Source organism: Leuciscus leuciscus (assembly GCF_965113295.1).
Source record: "Leuciscus leuciscus genome assembly, chromosome: 22".
In the NCBI taxonomy this organism is placed as follows: domain Eukaryota; kingdom Metazoa; phylum Chordata; class Actinopteri; order Cypriniformes; family Leuciscidae; genus Leuciscus; species Leuciscus leuciscus.
In genome coordinates, this window is record NC_138746.1 from 21,395,223 (window position 1) to 21,421,079 (window position 25,857).

Below are 25,857 nucleotides of genomic sequence, written 5' to 3' on the forward strand. Positions count from 1 at the left end.
ACACCGGACGGCGCGCGCACAGTCAGTCCGTGTCCTGTCCCTCCTCCCGCAGTCAGACGCAGTGCACGACACCGGATAGACGGGACACCGGGATACAAGAGCTCAGGGAGAGACAACTACTAAAACATGAGGCCGTCACTATGTCAGAGAAATGGAATAACGTTTAAACTGAAAAAGAAATCTTGAAGATTTGCTTTCTGGTAAGTGGGCGCGCGCTGCACGGTCATCATCATCATCATCATCATTATTATTAATTTGCGTTTAATTTCATTAAAAAGATTTGTATGGAACACTGTATTTAATGAATTATGAATGTGTCGTTCTCCGTCTGCTATTTAGATTTTATATAGCCTAAAGTTACTTGATTTTACATATTGTACAAGACTGTAAATTGTTTTAAGAAATGAGAAGATAGTGAAATACTTATGAATTTTTTTTTAACAAAACATTTATAAATCTGTTGCCACTCTCTGCTGTAGGGTGGAGCAGCTCTTTGGCAGGTATCTTTCCCCCACCTGGGGGATTCGCTGACTGGGCGTCGGGCGACCTGCTCTAGGTAAAAGCACAAGCGCGCGCATTTCATAGAAACAGTGGAGGAGGTATTTAGAACTATATCTTCATCGTTAACTTTATAGTTATTGTCCTCTGTGTGAACGGGCCTTAAATCTAACACGTACACAAACCTTTCTGCATATTTAGAATTTGTTTTAGGCATTATACGTCTATTATCATGGTCACTGCTGGCTTGTTCCCACAATGTTGGTGATTTCAGGTTTTACCATTGCTGTGGTGACTAAATTGTTAAAAGGGCCATTCCACCGAATGGGTGACATTTGCTTGTTGTAACTCCTCAAAATTAAACTTTATTTTTTATCTTTTTTCAACACTGATTCTAATAATACACATATTTAAGTATTCAAAATGTGTATTGGTAAATCTCAGGCAACTTTATTTTATTTTTTACAAGGTTTCTAAGCGGAAGATGGACGCATGTTTTCTAAGTCCTGTTACTGAAACTCATATGCCATTTAAAAAGCATGTTTAAAAGCATGTCAATTAATTCCTTTGTTTTCCCCACAAGAAAGTGTTTATTTTAAATAAATTGTTGGTTATATGTTCAAATAATTGATATTTGTGACAAAAAATCTCTATATATTAAGGCAAGGTGAATTTTAATAAAAAAAACACAAAGCCATTTTCTCATTTTAAAGAAGACCGAAGCCTCAAGTTTATACTTAAAAAAAATAAAAAAATATTTATTAAACAATTATATAAATGATGGACCAAACAAAACTGATAAAAACAGAGGTTTAACTCAATTTTTTTAGAAGAAAAAAAAATAGTAACAGGAATGAACACTTGGTAACAGGAATGAACACTGGGTAACAGGAATGAGTGTCCATATGTGTGTTTATGAGAGAGAGAGTGTACATGACTGTGTGCATAAGAATTCTGTGTTGAAGTGATGTACGATGTGCTAGTAGTACATCACAGCGAAGGAGGTGGAAAGAGAAAGAAGGAGAGAGAGAGAAGAAGAGAGAGGGAGGGAGAAAGAGGGAAGTTAAGACAAAAAGGGGAGAAAAGAGAGGGTTGCAGGTGTGTTTCGCTCCTTCCATTGCAATATGCCATAGGTGGGTGTTTCTGGCACCTGGATAGTATGGGTTTTCTCCATCTTCTACAAAATATAAGAAAGACAAAACGTTTCAGTCACTTCGTATGGTGTTCACATTGTAAAAGTAATGATAAATGTCTACAATATAAGTAATTGCAACCTTAAAACTCATAATTCATGTGAATAGTATTTTATCAACTAATATTTACAGTATTAAATCAACAAAACAGAGGACTCTACTCACTCCTGTTACTTTAACTCACTCCTGTTATTTTTCATATAAGTAACGGACTGAAAGTAACAGGATTGAGTTTTTAAGCAAAAAGTTATCAAATACATGGCATAGGGCCACATAGCATACATGCTAATAGCATGAGGACACTGAGCAAATTCTAGTAACTTACCAAAGTTCATATTTTTAAGATAATATTTTTTTCTAATCTAAAATCTAAGAAATAATTTAGGTAACAAGACAGTATGTTGAGATTGACCTTCTCAGTCATATTTACAATTTCATCAAATATACAGAAATTAAAATGAGAGGACTTTACTGATGGTCTTCCCGTTGCCTTCAGAAGATCCAGATGATGCAACTTCCTGTTGAAAATGTGTCTTGTGGAATATTCCAAGTTTTTCAGAGGGGGGTGTTAGGGTAACAGGACTGAGTGAAAACCCGGGGACACGACTAATATGTGTATTTTATCTAAAATATTAGATCAAATATTTGTTTTTCTCATAAAAATAAATAAATAAACATTTTAAAGGATAGATTGGATATAAAGTCACACAACAATGCCCAAAAATTAAGATTTCTGAAGGATTTTAATAATTATATTTCATGGTAAAGTTTAGAGATAGAGAGTGAGGACATGCAGAAAATGCTATATTTTTTAGTGTTCTATGTAGTTTTTATTAATGTTTTTAATTATACATTTTAAATTTGTAGTTAGCTTAATGTGCAGGACATTTTGCTTAATAATAAAATGTATTTTAGAGTTCATTTTCATGCAATTTTATACATATAATGTCCTGGGGACAGAAATGTCACCCTTTCTGTGGAATGGCTCAAAAAACATAAAATAGATAAGATGATCATCATGGCTACTTATCATTACCATATTGTTGTATTGTGTTTTACTACACCAACATCTATTTCAGTAGTCACCTGCATATTAAAGCTTCTCCACAGAGAATGCTTACAAACCTTTGAGACTGTGTTAAATGATGTTTGTGTATCCTCACACAGAAAAGGAAATCTCATGAGGGAGACATGGAAAGAGAGATCTCTAAGGTAACAGACACACACTGACAATCTTTCAACACCTTCTTTGAGTAATAACAAGAAACTTATATGAGCATTAAATGCAATTTCTCACATCTTCATGGGCCTTTAAACATTTGTCTTTCAAAAAGACATATTTTGGGTTGGTATGTGTAATTCAGATTTCCCACAGTCATGGAAAATGTCAAGAAATATCAAATAATCTAATTGTGATTACTTGGCCTGGAAAAAATATGGAAATTAAGTCATAAAAATCACAGAAATGTATTGCCATGCTTGACTCCAAAATGTTTTTTTAAAGGGACCTATTATGCAAAATTCACTTTCATGCTGTTTGAACATTAATATGTCGGCAGTGTGTATACAACCACCCTAATGGTAAAAATCCACCCACTCCTTTTTTTTAAATCCCCATAAATCATAAGTAGTGTCTCAGAACAAGCCTCTGCCCACGGATGCTGATGGACTCTGCCATATTAGCATAGACCCCGCCCTGAGTGAACTGTACACAGTCCGCCATGTTTATCTCCTCGCCAGAGCATTTAACATCAGCATTTAAGTAAGATATGTATTCTTATTAAAGCTATTATTCAATCAAGAGCAGTGATTGATTTTCTGTTTTTCTTTTGTTGTTTGATTCATATTAACTGCATATTTAGCAGTAGGTGCTGTATATTACGCTGCTTTCACTTTAATACACAGATAATATAGGCTACACATGCGATTTCTTTACTTGCTGTTTACGTTCACAGACATAACCGACTGTGTTTATGTGAACTTTGTTTGTTTTTGACATAACATTGCATGTATTTGACAGTTTAAGCGCATTAAGACGTGAATGAGAACTTAGTTTAATACTCACGGGTCGTTTAATTACTCTGACAGCCAGCTTTAGATGTGTGAAAACCATATATTTGAAGTTTAGACTTATATGGCTTTAAAACGCATGCAAATAATAAACTTGATGATGAACAAATAATGATGATGAAGAACTGCAATGTAACATGAGCGTGACCGCGATAGAGACGACAAACAAAACAACACAGATGTTTTAGTGTTTTAGTATCTGAGGCACGAGCTGTAAAGGCTCCGCCCTCTTCTGGAAAGCAGGGTGTGGAGCAGCAGCTCATTTGCATTTAAAGAGACTTCCACTCAAAAATAGGCATTTACAACATGGTGTAATAAATGATCTGTGGGGTATTTTAAGATGGAACTTGACAGACATATTAGGAACATCTATGACTTATATTACATTTTGTAAAAAAGCGCAGAATAGGTCCCCTTTAAGAGTGCAATCTGCATACAATGATTAAATATCTTCATTAAGTATTCAGTCTCATTTGGTTGTGTTCAGGTTCAAGGCATGGTGTGCGAGTTGCGGGCAGGGTTTTCTCGTGCGCTGCTGGAGCTGAATCAGATTCAGCAGGGAGATACTGAGCTGCAGAGCCAGCTGGAGGACACAAGACATGGCTGCAACAAGCGCGCACTTCACCTAGAGAGTCTGGTGCTGTCCCTCAAGGTGAGGCCATACACACACCTGTGTTGTAAATCTATTTATTTATTTGCTTATTTAACTTGGGACAACGTACGTTAATGAAAATCAGTATAAAATACAAAATGTAAATGTACCGGATTATAGCAACATAGCCAATTTACATCCGTAGTCCCTAGGCAGGTAATGCAAACAATACATTACTAATAATGACAATTATTAAAATACAAATATGCATTACAACAATTCAATTACAGATACTTCAAGATCAAGGAAAGAAAGAAAAAGGAGAAAAACAGTTCAAATCTGATCTGTTTGTGTTGAAGTCACTTTTTTCATGTGACTTTTTAGGAGGAGCTGGAGGAGGTACGTTGTCAGTTTCGTCAGCTCTGTGAGACACAAGACAGAAAACCACCGGAGAATCCAGGAAGAGAGAAGTAAACACTCATATACACACACATGCGCACGCACGAGCACACACACACACACACACACACACACACACACAAATTTACCCATAGAATGTAAGACTGAAACTGTGTTAAAGTGTGTGTGCCAATGTGTGTATGAATACAGTAATGGAGTGGATGATGGTATCGGACAGAGTGATGATGCTGCAGAGGCTCCTCCCCTTTCATCGGTGGGCGGAGCATTTCTCATACACTGTTACCTACAGGGCTTACAGGTGTGGCAATGGGCCAGACAGACTACAGGTGAGCTTTCATTTTTTGGGTACAAATATTTGTAATGATCCTACAATCGATTGATTGATATTGATGATTTTTAAAAAAAAAATATATGTTAAAGTTGGCATGAAATGGAAGTTGCGATAATCGTTTCTTTCCTATTGTGACGTATATCCAAGTTAAAATGGCTTCTTGAACAAATAAAAGTTGGGCGGGACTTAATTTTTTCCATCAGGAATTGGTTGTGATCTCATGTGAGTGACAGGTTGTCCCGCCCTCGTGCCAGTAAACACATCATAAGAGAAGAGAAGAGATGTCTATGCAAGAGGGAGGGGAAGTTATTTTTAATACAGATTAAGAGGGCACATGAATTTATTAGTAACATGAATAAAATAAAATAAAATTATGTGAACGAAATTTTTTTTATAATTATCATTGCAATATTGCATTAAAAATTTGCATTGCCAATTTTGATTTCATGGTGACTTTAAAAATGATAAGGTCACATGAATAAAAAAAAGTATGTGCGCGATAAATCATAATTTAAACAATAAATACTGCAATATTTAATAAAAATTGTCCATTTTGATTTCAAAGTGACTTTAAAATATATGCTCATATACAAAATAAAATAATATGTGGTGGGAATTAAATGAGAAGTAAATTATATTTAAAAAACCTCAGCGATTTTGTTTTCTGTTTCTCAGGTGTAGATGCTCTTTCCTGCCAGGTAACACACAGCTGCTTACGGCGAGGTAAATCACCTCTTCACCGAGACTTTTAACAGCTCAATATTCACATGTGGGTCCTCATGTTCCTCTGTCTCTTTCTGTCAGGCAGGAGGCGCGGTGTGGTGGAGATGCTGTTGCAGTCTGAGCGCGATTATGTGTCTAGTTTGAATCAGCTTCTTGAGAAATATAAATCTGCAGAGCAAAAGTACAGAACTATATTACCACTATTTTATGTCATCTCTTTATCTCTGTCTGTATCACGGACTATAATGATCATTTACCATGTGTTTGTGTGTTTCTGAGACAGTGTGGCGTTTGTAAAGCATATTGATCAGATGCTACAGCGCCACCTGCTGTTCCGCAACACCCTAGAAGAACGCCTGACCACGAATGAGAGAAGCTGTGCAGCTGGGGAGGCTTTTCTCAACCTCACTGGACAGAACAATGTAAAATAATAATCTGTTATCCCTCATTAAATGTATCAAAAGTGACAGTAAAGACTTTTACATTGCTACAAAAAATCTATTTCATATAAATACTTTCTATTCCTCAAAGAATCCTGGAAAAAAAAAAAGTTTTCAAAAAAAATTATTAAGGAACACAACTGTTTTCAACATTGATAATAAATGTTTCTTGAGCAGCAAATCAGCATATTAGAATAATTTCTGAAGGATCATGTGACACTGAAGACTGGAGTAATGATCATTTACCATCACAGGAATACATTACGATTTAAAATATATTATAGTAGAACATTTTTTATAATATTTCACAGTATTACTGTTTTTACCATATATTTTGATCGAATAAATGCCAGCAATGGTGCTCTTAAGAGACTTTTATTTTTTAAACATAAAAAATTACTGACCCCAAACGTTTAAAAATAAATGCAATAAATGCATTCATTCATTACTTGTCTCTCTGCAGAAGTCTTTCTCTGATGCATATCTTGGATATGTGTACGGTCTGGGAACTGTCCTGAGAACAGAGTTCAGTACAACGTCTCCCCACAACAATCCACAAAACGCTCAGGTAACATCTTCCTGTTTCACGTTATGAAACATGTTACAATATTTAAAGTTTTGAATGCAAGGGACTATGAGATGTGTCTAGAGCAACCAGGCCCTTTTATATCTAAGTGCACGAACAAGTCTATTGATTTTTACATTTGTGTAATATTGGCTTCATGTAATTATTTATAATATGTTTCTGCTAGGAGGAGAAAGAGAGCTGCAGATTGCTTTCTCTACTGTTCGCTCCTGTTTCCCGCATCCACTCATATCTGAACATTATACAGGTGAGTCACATGCTTGCAAATGAAAATAAAATAAATAAATTGTTAGCCGTAATAAAAACAATACTTGCTATTTTGATATGTTAAAGGTGTGGTTGATTAATATTTAACTTGTTTAACTTTAGTTAGTGTGTAATGTTGCTGTTCAAGCATAAACAACATCTGCAAAGTTATGACGCTCAAAGTTCAATGCAAAGAGAGATGTATTCTTTTACATAAATCACGTTTTAAGGACTACAACAAACGGCTGGTGGGGAGCTTCTACACGAGCTTCCTCCCGGGTTAGTGACATCACTAACCCTAAAATTTACATAAACCCCGCCCCCAGGAACACGATTTATAGATTATCATGACAGAATATGCTAATAAATAACTAGAAGATAGTTAACTCCAGCTAACATAAATGTCTAAAAGTTTTTGAAATTTTCAGTGTGTGTCTGTGTTAGGTAATCGGAGCTGCTAACACAGGAGCTCTTGAAACTCCATCCTCTTTGCCGGGAGCAACAGCTCGTTTACATTTAAAGGGACACACACAAAAATGGCGAGTTTTTGCTCATCCTCAAAAAGTGACAATTTTAAACATGCTATAAAAAATGATCTGTGGAGTATTTTGAGCTAAAACTTCACACACACACTCAGGGGACATCAGATACTTTTTACATCTTGTGAAAAGGGAATTATACCATCCCTTTAAATTGTGTACATCCTTTTAAGGTGATACAGTAAAAATGTGAAATATTACTTTTTTTAATAAATGTAATTTATTCCTGTTATGGTAAAGCGGAATCATCAGAATCATTACTCTAGTCTTCAGTGTCACATGACCCTTCAGAAAATCATTCTAATATTTGGTGCTCAAGGAACATTTCTGATTATTATCAGTGTTAAAATGAGTTGGTCTGCTTAATATTTTTGTGGACAGTTTTTTATGTAGTTGCACATTTTATTAATTTAAAGTACTATACATACTTGATGAGCTTCCATTGTAAGTACATTACTGCAAACATGTTTGTTGTTAGCTTTTACAAACTGAGAGATCAGTCAAAAACATTTTCTGTGGTAAGAGACAGCATGACATAGACATGTGCTGAATTCAGAACCGCATACTAGTGTATTTACCTTTATCATATCTTTCTATGGCAGAAATAGCTATAGTATGCTTGTATGCAGTTTCGAGTTCAAGAGGTTGTATTTCGTCCAGAATATTCTATTAACCATCTTTAGTTTCAGTCACTACTGAAATGTGCAACCTGACTCAATTAAACAGCTGATGTTGTATTAGGAATATATAGTCAAGATACTTCTAAACTTATAAATATAGAAATAGAGCAAATGTTGTGATGCTAGACGTGACGCTAGGGTTGTAACCCGTCAGTTGGCACTGAATGCTACGGCACAGTTGAGCAGGTCCAGATGGCATTACTGCATTGCTGAACTCGTGCCACCTTAGGTCTGCTTTGCTCACTACTGCACTATTGTCTGAGGAAGTAAATCGTTGCCAAGCACTTCACTACAGAAAGTGTACATTTTCTTCCTAAAATGCAGTCTGCTATTTTCTAAGGGATTTTCATTTCCAGTGTTGCTACAAAAGACACTGCATCTTCTCCACTGCACTTCCTATTTCCACCAGGCTCTGTTACACAGTTCTGGTGCTGGGCACGCAGACTGGTGTTCACTACAGGAGAGCGAGCGGGTGCTGTGGGATCTCTGCACAAGCTGTCACATGACCTTGGAGAAGGCGGGGCCATGCAAAGAGGGGGTGGGGCCTAAACAAGGGTCAGTGTCACGTAAGGCTTCAGTAAATGTGAATTTTATGAAGTGCTATTCTGTCTAACTGGTTAAAGCTGGCTTTTGTGGCAGGTGGTTGATTCTAATTTTAGTGTGTCTGCAGTTTGAGAAGCAGGTGCTGTGCCGAGAGCCCCGCCGGTGGTCCTTCCGCCTTTACTAAGTACTGTGCCAACACTAATGTGCATTCAGCCAGTGTCACAGCGGGCGCAGGCATAGACAGCACTGTACACCAGAGGAAATGCTGTCGCGTTGGCATCTCACAGACGCTACCTCGGCCCAGTGGCATCTTAAGGTATGTCATCAGAAATTTGAGCAAAATAAAAGTCACTTTAAGACAAGTATTTTTATGGCTACATCAGTCACATTTTCTAGGAAAATAATCAAGCTAGTTTGACTGCATTTAAATTAAATGAATAAATTTGCATATAGCCTAATAATATGTTAAAAATCGGACTTATAACAATCAGAATAAAAAGCCTTCATGTTAACATTTCAATTGGAAGAAAATGATCTGATCAAGCTCGGTTTGAGAGCTATATTTATCCAATTTCAAGAGATGATGCAGATCTTAAATAATATGTATAAACATTTGAATCTGGCTACTTAAGTAACTGGATACAGATACACCTCTATTAAATCTCTTTAAAAAAATAAGAATAAATTACTTACAAATAATAAATACTAAAATATATAAATATATAAAAGCAAATTCTAACAAATTAAATTAAACTTAAGGGAGGTTAATCAATAGAGTTAAGGAATTCCTGGGTTAAAAATATATATTTTTAAATGATTTAAACATTTAAACAAATCTAAATGTACTGAAATGTATTAAATTGAATCAAATTTTGGAGCCTGTAAGTACAGATTATATTTGAATAGTTTCTATTGGCTGTAGAGCAATTACAAAATAAATGGCAATTATTTAATTTTTAAACATCACAAAGTGGTGATGAAACCGAGGTAGCGACAGATTATTGAAAAAGAAAAAAAAATTTAGGTGGGTCCTAACATAATAAGGATTGACTTATTACTTTTTGGGGGGGGGGGGGATTTTTGCTTACCTATATTAAACAATAACAATTTTTATCTACATAATAAAACAGCAACTGTTTCCCCTCAGAAATGGCCGTGAGCATATTTGTGAGCTGCCACTTGGTGGCTGGACTACAGAGTACAAGTGGAATGGCAGTGCAGGGCAGAGCCACACGGGTCCCATCTGCGTACCCTTCGTTCGTCATCCTAGAGAGGCCGGTCGGTTTCTGAACCCTGGGCCACCTGTTGACGTAGTGGGAAACCTCACCACTGCTGCCAAGAGTCAGAGCTCCTCGGCTGGTCTGGCCGTACGTGTTTGTGGGTCTCCGGGGCTTGATGGACGCGTTTACACATCTGACCTTTGCCCTCCACCCCCTCGTTTCGACGACGGGGACACAGACTGCGACGTGGCCGATGCATCAGTGTTTGACTTCTCCTCTGTGACGACCTGTAGCCCAGATGAAACTTTAAATCGACTCAGGGGAGCGGAGGCTCATGATGATGATGATGATGATGAAGAGGACAACGAGGTTCCAGTTCTCCTCAAACCTTCATACACTCACAACACTTCAGCCGTACAGGCGGGGGGAAGCTTATGCATGCCGTGGCAGATTCCCAGACGGGCTCCTATTCCTGCCGAGGTTCGCATTGGGATACAAGGAAAAACTCGTGCCCCAAAACCTCACAGAATCCCCGCCAGTGCCTTTCGGCCGATTTGGGAGCCAATTTACTCACAGGTTTGAGGCATCACATGAAAATTAGCACAAGACTACTGCATCCTACAACTTTTAATCATAATGTTTTTTCCCTGATGTCCATTTATAATGTCGTTCAAGCTGTTTTGCACTAAAAACGTAATTCAGTTTCACATAGACATTTTACACCGTCTTTTTGACCCATAGAATCCCGTTGTGCTGTATCAAAATTTTGGGATGACAATTTTTTGCAGCTTAGTTTCAACATTGTTTTGAGATGTGTAAGTTACATTATGTAGTTTTATTTAAGAAGAGCAACTGTTTTTTTTTTTTACATGACACCTTGAGATACAGTTCAAGCTAGTCTGAAATGGAGAAGTAAATACTACCAAAACATTAACAAAACCTTTTCTCTTTCAGAGTGATGTGACTCCTGCAAAAGAGAACTCTGTGTCTTTCAGTTCAACCAATCAAATCATGAATCAACAGCAAGAGACTGACCAATCACGGTAAGAGCCGTATAGCTGCGTTTGGAATAGCATGCTACCTTGATGACCAAAATGTGCAGTATACGACAAAACATTTAATAACCTCAGTTATAAAAACAATTCCCTTTCGATAAGGTTCACTCGCATTGTACCAGTAACTGACGCTTATGGGGAAAACTCAGTTTTTCTACGAATACTGAAGCCTGATTGCTTCATGTCTGTGCACCTGCACAGAGGGGGCCGACTGCCTATTTAAGTCGCGCTGAAAGCCATTTTCATCAGGATTTTTCTCCAAGCGCGAAGTTCATCTCTTCACTGATTCAGAAGAGAAGATAGAAGCCTTTGAAAACAATCATTGAAACAAGCCTCAAGCAGCGGATTAACGGCGCTTCAACAGCTGCAGCTGACTCGTGGACGAGCACACCGAATGCATCGCTTGCCTGGGATGTGCCCACGCCAAGGCTGCACTAACCACCTCGCACGCTCTCCCATTCTCTTCCCCTTTCAAGCCGAGACAGAAGACACAGCGGAGCCTCGGGGCAGAGCAACAGGACTGTAGCGAGTTCATGTCGGCCCAGCACCAATGTGCCTCACTCTCCCCTCAGCGTGATGAATCTCCAATGCTCTTCACCCGCGAAAGACCAGCACCCCTCATCTGGTTCAAGCGGCATGGTTTCATTTGGCGGCTCCAAGGAGGACTTTGATGAGACTGGCTGCCTCTGAAGAAGAGGACTGGGACTTTGCTCCGAAATGTTATTGAATAGTGGATGCAATAGCGCTGGCTTACAAGTCCTTGGGCTTGCAGTGCCCTAATAGGGTGAGGGCCCTTCTCCACCAGGGGAATGGCCTCCTCTTGGGCTTGGTCTAGAGGAGTGTAAATTGACGACATCTGTGCGACGGCCAGCTGGCCTTCGCCATCCACCTTTAAAAGGTTCTACAACTTAGAAGTCCCTGCTCTTCACGCGCTGATATTGTCTGCTTAACCAGTATGAGAGTTGATGGTACTGCTCCCCAGGTAAACAGATGTAAATCAATCAGGCTTCAGTATTCAGAGAAAAACTGAGTGTTCTCCATAAGCGTCAATTACTGACACAATGCTCGTTCCCGTTATCTCAGGGAATGCTAGTTATGCATGAAACTGGTTCTGTGAATTCCGGATGATCGCCAGAGGCAGTGTAAACAGTATTAGATTATAACAGCGCCAGCCAGATATGTTGAGAGAATATATCAACAAAGTCACTTAGTGATGTATGCTGAGCCCTGGGGGTTATAAGCCACAGTAGCTCAGCACTCGGTATACCTTTCTCGGGTATTCAGATTGACTAAGAACTCTGGCAGTCACCCGGAGTTCACATAACCACAGTTACATGTGTAACTAGAGTTCCGTTTCGTTCTTACTGACTGCCAGAGGCAGTGTAAACACTATTGGATGACACATAGTAATGAGGAATGCCACCCACCTGAGGAAAAATGAAGGCTGCTCCTGAAGAACCGCAGAACTCACAGCATGATGAGCAGCAACGTTGACCTTACAAAACCTGGCAAACGTGCATGGAGAAGCCCAGGTAGTGGCAGTGCAGATGTCCGCCAATGAATCTCCTCTAAAAACAGCCCATGAAGATGAGATGACCCTATTTGAATGGCAAGTTAGACCCCAGGGCAATGGTTTCCCTGCTGCCTTGTAAGCCAGTATAACAGTCTCCACTATCCAGTTTGACTACCTCTGCTTCGACACTGGAGCACCTTCCTTCACACAACCTTAGCAGACAAATATCTGGTCTGACTTTCTAAATTGAGCAGTAGTGTCCACATAACACTTCAAGCCACAGACAGGACGCAAAAGTTGAGCACTTGAATCAGTCTGAAAAGAGGCCAGTTCAATGTGGTGGTTTATGAACTGAGGAAGACGGACTTTTGGAAGAAAAGAAGGACTGGGTCTAAGGACCATCCCAGAGTCATCTGGCAACCAACGCACAATTTGCTAACAGACAGCACCGTGTAACTCACTGGCTCATTTAGCAGAAGCAATAGCCAACAAAAAAGCAGTCTTCAAGGATATCCATTTAATGTCAATGCTTTGTGCACGAGTGGGGTTTCAGATGGCGTGCACCCTTCAAAAAACTGCAGACAAGACTGAGATCCAAGAGAAGGTCCCCCAACTTGAACATGATATGCAGAAATTGGAGCGACGTACACTTTCAAAGTGGAAGCCACTTTCCTCTCCTCAAGAAAATGTTGAAGAAAGCTTAAGATGCTCAGAATGTCACATGTTACAGGATCAAGCCCCTGCTCCTCACGTGCAGAAAAAATCTTCCAATGGGAAGCATAAATCTGTTGTGTGTTAGAAACCCCAGCATTAGAGATGGTGTGAATATCCGCAGAGTCACAATGCTCCAGAGAAGAATTTAACCCAATGGCCAGACCCAAAGCTCCAGACGAGCTGGATCTGGGTGACAGGCGCTGGCCTCCCGCTGGGAGAGGATGTCTTTCTTGGGGGAAAGCTTCTATTAATTGCCTGTCAGAAGTCTCAGCAACAAAGGAAACCATGGTCTTGCTGGCCATCATCCTGTGTTACGTCTCCCATTACAGAGGGATAGGTGGGAACGCATATAGTAGGCACTAGGCAGTGTATCCTGGCCCAAGGTACTGGACACTTATGTCTTTGCGAACCATAAGCGACAGTGAGTGGTCATCTCTGAAGCAAAAAGATCCATCTCTGCTCTTCCAAATTGTAACCAGATTTCTTGCACTACATCTGGATGAAGCCTCCATTCTCCTGGATGTACTCGATCCCTGGAAAGAGCATCCTGAGGTGGAGTAAAACCAGGGGAATCACCACTGTAGCAGCTGTTAATATCCCTATTAGTCGTAGGACCACCCGGTACTGCAAAGACACACCCGGGCGAAAGCGAGCCGAGAATTGCAGAATGTTCGTCACACGTTCCTGAGACAGAGGTAGACATGCAGGAATTCAGGGTCATTCCTAGGAATGTAGCGGTCTGTGTTGGAATCAGATGGCTCTCTTTCGCATTTACAGAAAAACCCAACTTCTGTACGTGTCTCAAAAATAGTCTGATCTCTTGCACAGCCTGTCGTGTTGAGGGGGCCCAAAGAAGCCAGTCGTCCAAATAAGGCAGAATATGCATACCTCTCATCCAAAGAGACAGAGCTGCGTTCACACACCTTGTGAAGACACAAGAAGCAAGAGAAAGACTGAAAGGTAGAATTTTTGCAGAATCTTTCTGTGATAAAACACAATTGGGATGTGAAAGTATGCATCTTTCAGATCGACACTTAAAGGGATACTTCACCTCTGGAAAGATGAATGTGTATTTAAAATGGGTCATTTATGTAGAAGAAATGTGAAATTATTTTTGAATTTGGAGCTTTCTAGACTGAGAAAAGCCAGAAAATTTATTTTTGGCTTATGTGGATGAAAGACAACAACTCCCAGAATGCACTTGCTTCGCTGCCCTAGGAGGCCACTCCCAAGCCACGCCTACCGGTTAGAGAGCGCAGTTGAAAACAAGAAGGCTAGGCTACTAGTGAGGCTCCGTGGCGAGTTTGCCCGGTATTTTCGAGATCGCCCAAAATGTCCGGGATTCGGCTTTTGCGTTCTACAGTCGCCATTCATTATGTTTACTGTGGCGAGCAGGACGAGGCTGAGGGGCGCGGGAGAACGGCCAAGGCCGGTGGCGTGATTACTGAGACGCACCGCCGGTCTCCTATCTCTCACGGAGGAGCGGGAATTTTCTTAGCAATGTTAAAACGCACATCAACCGATCACTTGTTTAGCGTTCATGTAAACACTACATTCAGATTCACCAATTGGAATGAATTCAGTTAGATTGAAACAAAAGGTGTGCATGTAAACAATGAATGGCGACTGCAGAAAGCAAAAGCCGAATCCCGGATATTTTGGACGATCTCGACGGCCGGACATGTCCGGGAAAAAGAGGATGGTAACCCCTACTATTAAGCTTTCTCCTACTACTCAACTTTTTCCACAGAACAAGAGCCTGTTAGCTTAGATTCCAAAGAAAGACGGCTGATACTATGTGTACATTCTGTGAGTGAGATCCCACCTCCTATGGGCGGGCGGGCTGAAAACATGCGGGACAGCCCCTCCTACTGGCTGTAGTCTTTAGCCTCTAGCCAAAAAATCCTCCGATGGTCATTGGAGGATTTTTTCAGACAAAAAATACATAAATCTCTCGTCTCAGGGGGATATGAGGGTAGAAAGCACGGTAATTCGAAAATACTACAGGTTTTCTACTAATACAAAGCTTAATGCTAAATCCTGAAGTATCCCTTTACCATCTGCTGCCACAGACCGAAAAATGTTGTCTGTCTGCAGCATTCTACAAGGAATCGAGAATTGGGGCAGAAACCACTGTCCTTCTTCTATGGCTCCGTTCTCTAACTGAACAAATTTCCTGAGAGCGAGCCATTGAACGAACTGTGTCTCTGACAATCGTAGGAACAATTCTTAAAAATCTGGGAAGCCAGTGTCAAAAAGGTATATCCCCTGTTCAGGGTCATCTAAACCCAGGGGTCTGCTGTGTTGGTCCTCCAGTACTCCAGCTGTTCTACTGAAAAATGATTGCAGGCTGCCAAAAGCATGGCTGTAAGACTACCCAACTAGCGAGTCACATGGCCCATGGCCAAAAAAGCAGTTTGCAGAAACTGTGAAATCGAGGGATCAAAATTTACTAGTTCCATCGTACTGGTGACAGCAAGAAGTAGCTAAAAGATTGTGTTTTTCTGCATGGGTTATGCAAGCAACAGACTTGTATGCCTATTTAGCAATGATTCTGTGCGACCACATTGCGTACTGGGACATCGCACATTCCCTCATAGAGCCTCATCAAGAGACATCAAAGCTGCAACGGGCTGCTCTATTTCCGGATCACGACTCACCCCAATGGAATCTGCTTCAGCCATAGATGCTAACGTCCGAGCAATCTTTGAGCGCCGCTTAGGCAGACCAGAACCTGTGAGGGCATTTGAAAATTCAGCCACAAAATTGCAGGCAAAGGTAAAAGGTAGTCACAGCTGTGGCCTGCCTGAATAAAACGTTGGTTTGGGCAGATTGGACAGGTGACTTATCAAGTCCTAGACAAGCATTTGCCATTTGAAGCACGGCCAAAGTATCATCAGAAAAGGACTGGACCTGTCCAGATGACTGAACTGACCCCCAACTAGACCCCTCCACTGCTGGATAACCAGTTGTGCAGCAACATCCACAGCATCCCCATGATCACGAAAAAAAGAATCCGAAGCACTCATAGAAAGCACATCCAAGTCAGAATGATGTGGAAAACAAGGGGAATAAATAGACTCTTAACCAGCTCCCTGATTCTGAACATTCTCTTCATCCTGTGTCATCTTCACAGGTGTAGCAAATGTGACAGGCTGAAGCGATTGAAGCAGGCGTTTCAGCTCCGCCATCTCAATAGAAAGCACAGAAACCGTCTTAGAAAGTGAATTTTTCATCAAAACACAAATGTTTCTCACTTCGTGATGTGGCCCTCTCTTAGATGGGAGGGTAGCGCCGGGTGCTGCAGATGCCCTGCGCTTCAGAGTGCGCGAAGGGGCTACATCCAACTGTCCGAGTTTCACCGTTGAATTAGGGTCTAACGCTGCAAGACGGAGCAGTCGTTCAGACATAGGTAAAAGACTGCAGTGCAGACACGGGTCTGTGAGAGCCTCTCAGATGTTGAACACCCAAACACGAAGGGCAGACGTCATGACCATCGTCCGGGAGAAGATTATTACGACACAGCTTACAAGTCAGTGGGAAACCAGTGGCCATCTAGCTGAGCCATATTTACTCAATAATAACACCCTCAGATAGCACCGTAAGGTTTAAAGTCAAACAGAATGATGGTAATGAAGCAACGAAACAGGCGAGAAAAATAACAGGATTCCTTCCTTTCTGCCAATAGAGGCCTAAAATGGCCAATGGATTGAACTGAGGGGCACAGAGTATAACTTACATTTAAAGGAAAAACACTCAGAACAACTGAATAGATGATTATGTGGAGACTGGGAGACAAAGGGAGACTGTTAACCTATAGGCGCGAAAAACACCAGTTTTACCAACGAAAAGCAATGAAACTCAAATAAAAATAAAAACTCACCAAAATGGTGCTAAAATTCACCAAATCCATTGAAGTGGCGTATATGCGCGCTGACACTGTTTGTGAGGACGATACCTTACTGCTCTTGTAAGCTGCACTTGACAGCTCAAATATATCACTTAACCGAAAGAGGCAACTGTGGCTTATAACCCCCAGGGCTCAGCATCTACTTGACTTTGATGGGTATATTTTCTCAACCTATCTGGCTGGCGCTGCGATAATCCAATAGTGTTTACAATGCCTCTGGCGGTCAGTAGGAATAAAACAAAACTTATGTTATGTTAGTAACTGGAACATTATGCATTTATGCAATTCTGTATAAATATGTCTTTCAAACAGTTACATTAACATTCCTATCATTCAATTTGACCTAAAGAGTATTTATTTAACATTTGGCACTTGGTAAGTGTTAATTTTGGATGCTGTGAAATACTTAGTCACCATAATTTAACATTAATTTAATGGAATAATGCAATCTCTATTATGTAAGGGATAATGTAAAAGCGTCAGGGTTTATTTTGTGATAACTGGCTCAAGATACATAATCCCGCACATCTATTATTATAATTTTTTATAATTATTTATCTATTATTATTATCTTATAATCTTTAATAAAAAACATTAATGTCCCCTCATCCACGCAACATCATCACTTCCCCACCACAAGGGCGGGACAATAATCCGTCCCTTCCAGCAACCTGTCACTCAAAAGGAACTGCAGCAATTAGCAAACCACAATGATCCAATCAATTCCCAAAAGACAAAATCAAGTCCCACCCTTATGTCTCATTTGAGAAGCTGTTTTACTTGTATATACATCAAAATAAGGAAGAAAAGATGATCACAACTTCTGTTGTGAAGTCCTTCTACAAATCTAACGACAAAAGTATTTAATACACAAGATACTGTACCAATAAAATTGCAGTGTCAAGTTGGGAGTGTTTTGCTTAATTTTAGCAACATATTCAACAGCACTCACCTCTGAGGTCACTGTCTGCAGAGCCACTAAACCCCAAACTATATATGCCTGCAATAGAATATTGTGAAATAGTGATAAAAAATTAAATACAAAAAAAATATGGCAGGTGGTATGCTATTCCAAACATACCAAATGAAGATTTATCTGAAAGCTCAGTACTGTATGTCAATACAATTATGTGCATTGTTATCCCTGTGCTAAACTTAAAACTGTGATGCCATTTAAGGGCACTTTAAAGTGGTAATGTGTGCATGTGTTGTTTTAGATCAGCATATAGAGGTACTGGAGTCCAGCGGGCTGAAGCAGTGTGGCATGACAGTGAGGACAGTGAAGGACCCTGCAGTACAGTCTGACACACTCTCATGCCAGCAAACAATTAATATTCATGAGTCTGCACTGATGCAACCAATCATACATCAGTTTTTTTTAAATAAATGACAACAGTTCCTCTCACTGTGAACTGACATGCAGCAACAGCACACTCACGACAGAATCCAACAAAAGTTTTCCAGCATGATTTGATTTGTCAGAGAGAAATAAACACTGTAAATGTAACAGAATGCACATTAAGTCAGAGGAATAAAAACATTCTGTAGAAAATAAGACTGCGTGTTTATTAATGAGTCTCATGGAGAACATGGTACAAAAGCAGTTACAGGCCTTGAATGCGCACAGACACACATACACACACACACACATACAGAAACAGTGAGTTTTTGGGGATTTACTAACACTTCAAACCAATTGACAAATCAGCTCAGTGGGAAAGGCCAGTATGAGTGTCTACACATACAGGATGTGACATCACTACAGAACACTGCAGTCCCTCTTTGGCTGATCGCCATGGTCAATTTGATAGGAATTGCTCTGGTGACAAAGCCCTTCCTGCGTGGACCTGGTTTGGTTGATGAGAGGACCTGAATGAAAGCAGGAGGCGTGATTTACAATAGAACATTCGGCCCGCAGCGCTGTGTCCCTAAGTACATGAGTTTGGGACACAGCCCGACGGTTGTCCCGGCCAGCCCAGAGGACGGGGGTCAGCAGGACAGGGTCATAAGGTCACAGGATTGTGAGTTTGAGTCCTCTGCTTCTTTGTAACAGTACTGCCCTAAAGTGCAAAAAAAGGCTCACCGCACACTATTAAGACACACAAACTTGACACTGGTCCACACCAAACACTCTACAACAGTGTGTGAATCTGGTGGGTCTCAGACTGAGATTGTCAGTAGATACATCAGCAACTGGGGCGCCGAGGTGAGAAGTGAGGGCAGATATGTTACTCTGTACAGAATACTTGGAGCACGCGCACACACACACACACACACACACACACACACGCACGAACGGAGGTGTTGTCTAGACATTTGTTCTAAGCATGGTCAAGGCGAATGCTTTCAGACACTTCAATTTTGTTCAGTACTGATATTGAAGGCACATTAAGAGTCTGGAGCGAAAATCACGAGTCGTAAGTATTGGTGGAGGGGTGTGGCTTGTGATGAATAGATGAGTACGCCTTGGGGTGGGGGGGGGGGGTTAAGACATCATATTGGCTTTAAATAGTGTGAGGAAAAACCCTCACCAAAATGTCAAGAGTTCACCTGAAGGGTACAATCTCTGGTCAAGGTCACAGCTGTGAGTTAAAGGCAACTGAAGAGAGGCGTGCTGAGGGTGTTCGGGTTGAACCCTGGTTGACCTTTGACCTGCAACCAAATAAACATCCACAGCAGAGTCTAATGATGGTGAAAGGCCTCAGAGCTGCATTTTCATTCGAGAATGTGCTGTTGACGAGCACATGACCTTGCGTAGCTCTGCATGCTGAACGTGAAAGAAAATGAGTGAATCACATTCCTCAAGAGCAATGACCATCTTCAGGTTTCGACTAGCATCAGATTGTCTGGTTCCAGGTTAAACAATGTTAAAACACACACACTCGCGTCTCTATTTTAGGGCGGGATGCTCTTATTCGTTGCTGTCCCTGTTGTCGACTAGCGAGAGAGTGTGTAGCGATGGCTGCGAGAGAGTGTGTGTTGATTGAGAGAGTTCTCTCTTGTAAGTCTTGGGTGGCAGTTTTGGCAGCGCGGGGGTGGAGTTGTGACGAGGCGGTATGGGAGGAGCTGCAGTGGGTGGGGGCAGGTGGACCAGAATGGGCTGACTGAAGCTGGGCGTGCAGGGGCGGCGAGGCACGCGTGGAGAAGGTGTGCCCGGGGGCGGAGCACGGGGAGAGGGCGTGCCGGGTGGGGTGTTGGGAGTGCTAGGCGAGCTGGTGAAGTCCCAGTGGAAACGGATCCCTGGAGATGGCTGCATGTTCACCGGGTAGTTGATGAAGATCTCGGGTGGTCGTTGTGGAACCGGTGGAGGCGTGTCTGGAAGGGGATCGCGGGGCGGAGGGGGTGGGGGGCTCGGCAGCGGCCCCTCCGTCGGCCCGTTGATCACCGGAACGCGTGGCTGCAGGCGAGGAGGAGGAGGCAGTCGTGGTGGAATGGCGGGAGGACTTTCAGACCTGAAACTCTGCAAAGAATAGATTGCACTCGTGTGAATGTGACGGCACAACATGATGAACTTAGCCTGTGAAATGAAAGCATTTTCACAAGAGTTCTCCTACTTTTGGACCCCATAGTAATGTGTATGGATATGTACTACATGTGGCGGTAGTGATTATTGTATCGTTGCACTGGAGCAGCTCTAAATGTGGGCTCTGCCATTAAATGAAAAATAAAATATGAGTGAAAGTAAGAGAAGTTCATACATTTTATAAGGCATAATTTAAGCATGAAAATGACTAGAGAAAAACTCTATTACTAAACAAATTAAACCAACTAATAAGATTCGCATTCTATGTCCATTCTTTTTTTTTAATTATTACAAATGCAATGATAATACAGGTATTGGTGAGTACACAAAAAAAATGAAAGTATCATTATCATACTCATTCTGGAAAATCAACATTAGGGAATGATTAAAAAAAATGAGCGTTGGGTGTTTTCAAAAATTAAGAGAAATATTTAGTTAAAAGCTGTAGTTTGTAAAAGCGTGCCTCTTAATTTTTAAAATCATGAGTAGCACGTATAGTTTCAAAGTATCTTCCTCAACACAGTATGTAAGTCACCTTGGACTCTGAAGAGGTATCTTTCCTGCGGGGAGGTAATGGAGGGGGTTTAAGTAGCTCATCGCCCATCAACTGGTGTAAACTGCCACATGACACAGACTGGAACTCTGACAAAAAGACAGAAGTATACAGTCTTATGATCCGTCACAAAAAACATAAGCAGAAGAGCACTGCTTGAGGAAAATCATAAAACTTACTGGACTGGGGCAGCAAAACTGGGGCAAATATGGTGTTACCTGCAGAAAAACACAAAATGGCATTTAGGTCATGCATAACTTTGTAGCTGATTGGTATCCACTGAGCTGCCACAGATCCCCTCTCTCACCGCAGGAGCTGCTCAGGTCGTGCTCCATGAACACAGAGTTGAAGTCAGAGCTGGCAGACTGTGGAGGCGTGGGTGTGTTCGGAGAGGTGGGGAGAGAAGGAGGGGTTTCAGGTTCTGTTTCTGCGATGCTTCTGAAGGTGATTTTGTGAGGTGGTTCTCGTTCTAATGGCACCGGGTGACCTTTCAGCGTTCCTCCTCCTCCTGACGCCTGCCGCACCGGCCGAACGCCGGGAGACTTCAGAGCATACGTAGTCTTTCTGGGCTATATGACACAACACACTCAGTTGCGAGACAAAACTGCTGTGTAAACTTAAACACTTCACATTACCCACAGTGAAAAGGAAACAACACATTCTGACTCCATTTTATTCATATTAAAGTGACCAAGTTCTTGAAGAGTTCCTTTAAAAAAATAAACTTTAATGACAAAGTTAAAAAAAATCTTAAACAACATATAAAAAAAAGGTGTTTTTTTAAATTATTCGATCATTAAAATAGAGTAATTTAGACACCATCCTGATTCATCTCTTAACTATGACATGCAGTGATTTAACAAAAACTCACAAATCTGGATGGTTGTTTGCAGTTCCGTGGTTCGATTTCTAGAGACTTGTTGAACAGGTAGTCAGAAAACTCCTTTTCACTCATGTTTTCCATTGGATTCAGATTCTCAAAAAACCTCTGCAAGACAAAAAGACAATCTCAAATCTCATTTTCTAAAAACAGAGGCAATGTTTTTTTTTGTAATAAAAATCAATCAGTCACAATGCAGACTGCACACATATATGAAGTGGTTAGATTAAAACATTTACAATGCAGAACAAAAAAAATAGGGCTTCGGGTAATTTGTTACAGGTACAGAAAGAGAGGAAAAGGGTTAAACTCATGATAATGAGGGGAATAGGAAAACAGTGTAAGTGATAGATGAACATATAAACCTTTATGTCGTGTTCTACTTTGAGGCAGTAGGGTTGGTTCTGGTACTGCTGGATTTCTCCAGTGATTTCTGCTACTTTGCGTCTTTTGCTAAAGTTGATCAGTTCTTTTCCGTCACGCTTTAGGAAATCTGGATTCCCCTCTTCAGTCTTCAAAATGTTAGTCAGGTAGATACCTGAATACACAAAACAGACAGGAAACATCACATATGCCGTAACACTACTCTTCATAAGTTTGGGGTCAGTACGTTTTTTGTTTTTAAAGAAATGAATGCTTTTATTCAGGTAGGACAGATTAAATTAATAAAAAGTGGCAGTGAAGAAATGTATAATTACAATGTTACAAACGTTTTCAATTTCAAATAACTTTCTATTCATTTAAGAATCAGTTCCCTCAAAAATATTAAGTGACAACTGTTTTTTAAAGTCTGGAGAAATGGCTGCAAAAATTCAGCTTTGCCATCACAGGAATACATTATATTTTCAAATATGTTCATATAGAAAACAGTTATTTTAAATTGTAATATTTCACAATATTACTGGTTTTACTGTATAAATACAGTAAATAAATGCAGCCTTGGAGAGCATTTAAAAAATAAATAAATAATTGTCATCCCCAAACTTTTGCACAGTAGTGTAATTGTATATACATGCTAGTTTGTTACAAGCAGCTCTTTCTCTTACCAAAGAAGGGTACACAAGGTGGGTTGATGGATTTGAGCTTGGCGAGGTATTTCTTAAAATGATCCTGACTAAGTTCAACGGCTTCCTCTAGAATCCTCCTCTTCCTCTCAGGCACGGCCTACATATAAACAACAAAACCACATATACTGTACCGTTATCTGGTTATCTGTCGTTTACTATTCAGATTCACATTGTGAGTGCATTCAATAATAAATGAACAGGTCACCTCAAAGGTGTGGTCCAGACGATACACCGGTACTGAGTTGATGGCGCTTACAATCTCCAAAACTCCATTAAAGTTATTGAGCTCTTGAAACACCTGCAGGATCTCAATAATACGGGAGAACACAGCAACCCTCTCGTCCACATTTTCAGCCTCTACTATACACCTGAGTGACAGAGAGAGAAACTAAGAATTAAAGTACTTATATAATTTAAAATATTGAGACTGGTGATAATGGTTTTTCTGCAAGATAAAATGTGTTGTATTGTTCATGGAGACGATGCAGTTGGCTAAGGGCTAGTTACTCACTTCTCAAACCACAGTGTGAGGTTGGTTGTGTGTCTGATCATCCTCAGAAGATTGGGAGAATTCTTCTCTTTATCTTCCTTTGTCCAAACACTGCCTACCAGCTCAGATGGACGAACGGCTCTATGCAAACAAATGTACAATAGTTATAAATGTACTGTCTTTCTTATTCTCATGCTTAAAGTTCTGATTGGCTCACCTGTATAGATCAGACTCTAGAAGTGTTAACTGGCGAGCAATTTCTATTGGATGAAGAGTCATGAGGTCAAAGGTTTCGACCTGGCCTGGACGGCTGATGTGCCATTCGATAGGAGGAGGTGGGCTCTCAAAGGTAATGTTGTGACTAATGCCATTAGACTGAGTTTGTATCTTACGTCTCATGATCTTACTGATAGACTCCACCCACTTGCGCATCGATTTACCTGAAAACAGAACATCCTACATCAGTCTCTGAGCTTGTGTCTCATTGAGTATGCGTGCATGTATGAGAAGAATCTACAGAAATGTATGTCAGGGTGTGTATAAATGTGTATTAAGAGTGTGTACGTACCTCTAAGCTGTGTGGTGCTAGTGAGGTATTCTTTAAGTCTTCCGCAGAGTTCAGGATCATTCTCAAAGTCATAAAAGTGATGTTCCACCCACTGACGGAATACATTCAGAACCCTAATGACACACACAGACATCAGACCGACATGCTCACTGTGGTGACTTAATATACAACAGCACATTGACTGAAATGACCACGGAGAAGATGGAGCAACAACAGGATGCATGTGAGTCTTACAAAAACAAGCCCACCACCACCATACAAAAAAAGAACAAAAAAAAAAAAAACACACCATATAAACACACTACAGTTCAAAAGATTTTTTAATTTATTTAATACTTTTATTCAGCAAAGATGCATTAAATCAAATTAATGGATTCAAATGATCGAAATTGACATTAAAGACTTCAACATTGTTGCAGCAAATTTTTAATGCTGTTCTTTTGAACTTCCTATTCATCAAAGAATGTTAACAACAAAATATTAGGCAGAACAACTGTTTACATCATTGATAATAAAAATAAATGTTTCTTGAGCACCAAATCAGCATATTACATATGATTTCTGAAGGATCATGTGACAAAAGACTGGAGTAATGATGCTTAATATTTAGACTTGCCATAACAAGAATAAAATATATAAAATATATTCAAATAGTAAACAGTTATTTTAAATTGTTATAATATTATGAGTGCATCATGTATGAGTGTGCATGGCAATTGAGAATGCATGTTTGTTTTACCGGAGTTGGACAGGCTGCACGTATTCCCTGCGAAATCTCTGAAGCTCAGCTGCCATTGGTTGCTCTCCGTTCCAGAGTGCCTCTCTGTCCGCTTCTGATGGCTCGGGCTCTGGAATCTCAATCCTGAAGCATCATGGGGAAACAAGTACAACCAAATTACATGCATATACGGTACATCCTAACATGAAAGGTAAACAAAACAAGAAAAATCAGACAATGTTATGTAGGCAAACAAATGTGTAAAGGAAACAAACTCCTTGACAGACATGTCAATATTTTAGGGCGAAAGGAACACTGAAAAATTCTACAGAATTCCTTTATTTTCATTGGTTGATGCTTCTCTAATGCAAATGCTTGCTCAGCAGTGTAATGAAACTCTTGTGCATAGACTTGGTGATCTAATGCGACAGACTCAAAAGCTCCTTTGACAGTGACTAATCATAAGACAGGACATTTGCATACAACAGCATGGCAGAGGCCAGAGACAAAATAAAATTCTACAAATGCGTAGAACTTTATGCAAACTTTACTTAAGTGTAGAATTTCAAGTGTATGTGCTCTTTACCTTTCAATCAGTAGTGTGAGCAGGTCTTGGGGTTTACAGAAAGAGCGGTATGTAGTCAGAAACGTACGCACGAAATTTGGGTCTGTAAGAAAAAAAAGGAAATGTACATAAAAACATACTCAGGGATCAAAACAAATAACCAACACATACACTACAAGTCAAGAGTTTGGACACACTTGACAGAACATTTGTCATGATC

At 40.3% G+C, this 25,857-nt stretch overlaps 2 protein-coding genes across 2 annotated transcripts in view; one reads left to right on the plus strand and one right to left on the minus strand.

Moving 5' to 3' along the window:
* Nucleotides 1–18,828, plus strand: LOC309486959 (uncharacterized protein). The gene is made up of 16 exons (XM_082154473.1): nucleotides 1–200; nucleotides 480–556; nucleotides 2,859–2,903; nucleotides 4,249–4,413; nucleotides 4,738–4,823; nucleotides 4,963–5,099; nucleotides 5,780–5,827; nucleotides 5,909–6,008; nucleotides 6,111–6,249; nucleotides 6,731–6,835; nucleotides 7,020–7,100; nucleotides 8,728–8,873; nucleotides 8,989–9,177; nucleotides 10,009–10,657; nucleotides 11,036–11,124; nucleotides 18,491–18,828. The coding sequence occupies exons 3-16, from the start codon at nucleotides 2,883–2,885 to the stop codon at nucleotides 18,576–18,578; spliced, it is 2,043 nt and encodes a 680-aa protein (XP_082010599.1). The 5' UTR covers nucleotides 1–200; nucleotides 480–556; nucleotides 2,859–2,882; the 3' UTR covers nucleotides 18,579–18,828.
* sos2 (son of sevenless homolog 2) overlaps nucleotides 18,814–25,857 on the minus strand; it is a 17,067-nt gene continuing 10,023 nt past the window's right edge. Inside the window, exons 11-23 of the mRNA XM_082154415.1 lie at nucleotides 25,659–25,740; nucleotides 25,094–25,216; nucleotides 24,355–24,467; nucleotides 24,004–24,226; nucleotides 23,808–23,927; nucleotides 23,502–23,664; nucleotides 23,276–23,393; nucleotides 22,595–22,767; nucleotides 22,221–22,337; nucleotides 21,657–21,918; nucleotides 21,529–21,567; nucleotides 21,332–21,438; nucleotides 18,814–20,733 (exon numbers count right to left, since the gene is read on the minus strand). Coding sequence (XP_082010541.1) covers nucleotides 20,185–20,733; nucleotides 21,332–21,438; nucleotides 21,529–21,567; nucleotides 21,657–21,918; nucleotides 22,221–22,337; nucleotides 22,595–22,767; nucleotides 23,276–23,393; nucleotides 23,502–23,664; nucleotides 23,808–23,927; nucleotides 24,004–24,226; nucleotides 24,355–24,467; nucleotides 25,094–25,216; nucleotides 25,659–25,740 — 2,189 coding nt within the window. The 3' untranslated portion in view covers nucleotides 18,814–20,184. The remainder of the gene's footprint in view (nucleotides 20,734–21,331; nucleotides 21,439–21,528; nucleotides 21,568–21,656; nucleotides 21,919–22,220; nucleotides 22,338–22,594; nucleotides 22,768–23,275; nucleotides 23,394–23,501; nucleotides 23,665–23,807; nucleotides 23,928–24,003; nucleotides 24,227–24,354; nucleotides 24,468–25,093; nucleotides 25,217–25,658; nucleotides 25,741–25,857) is intronic.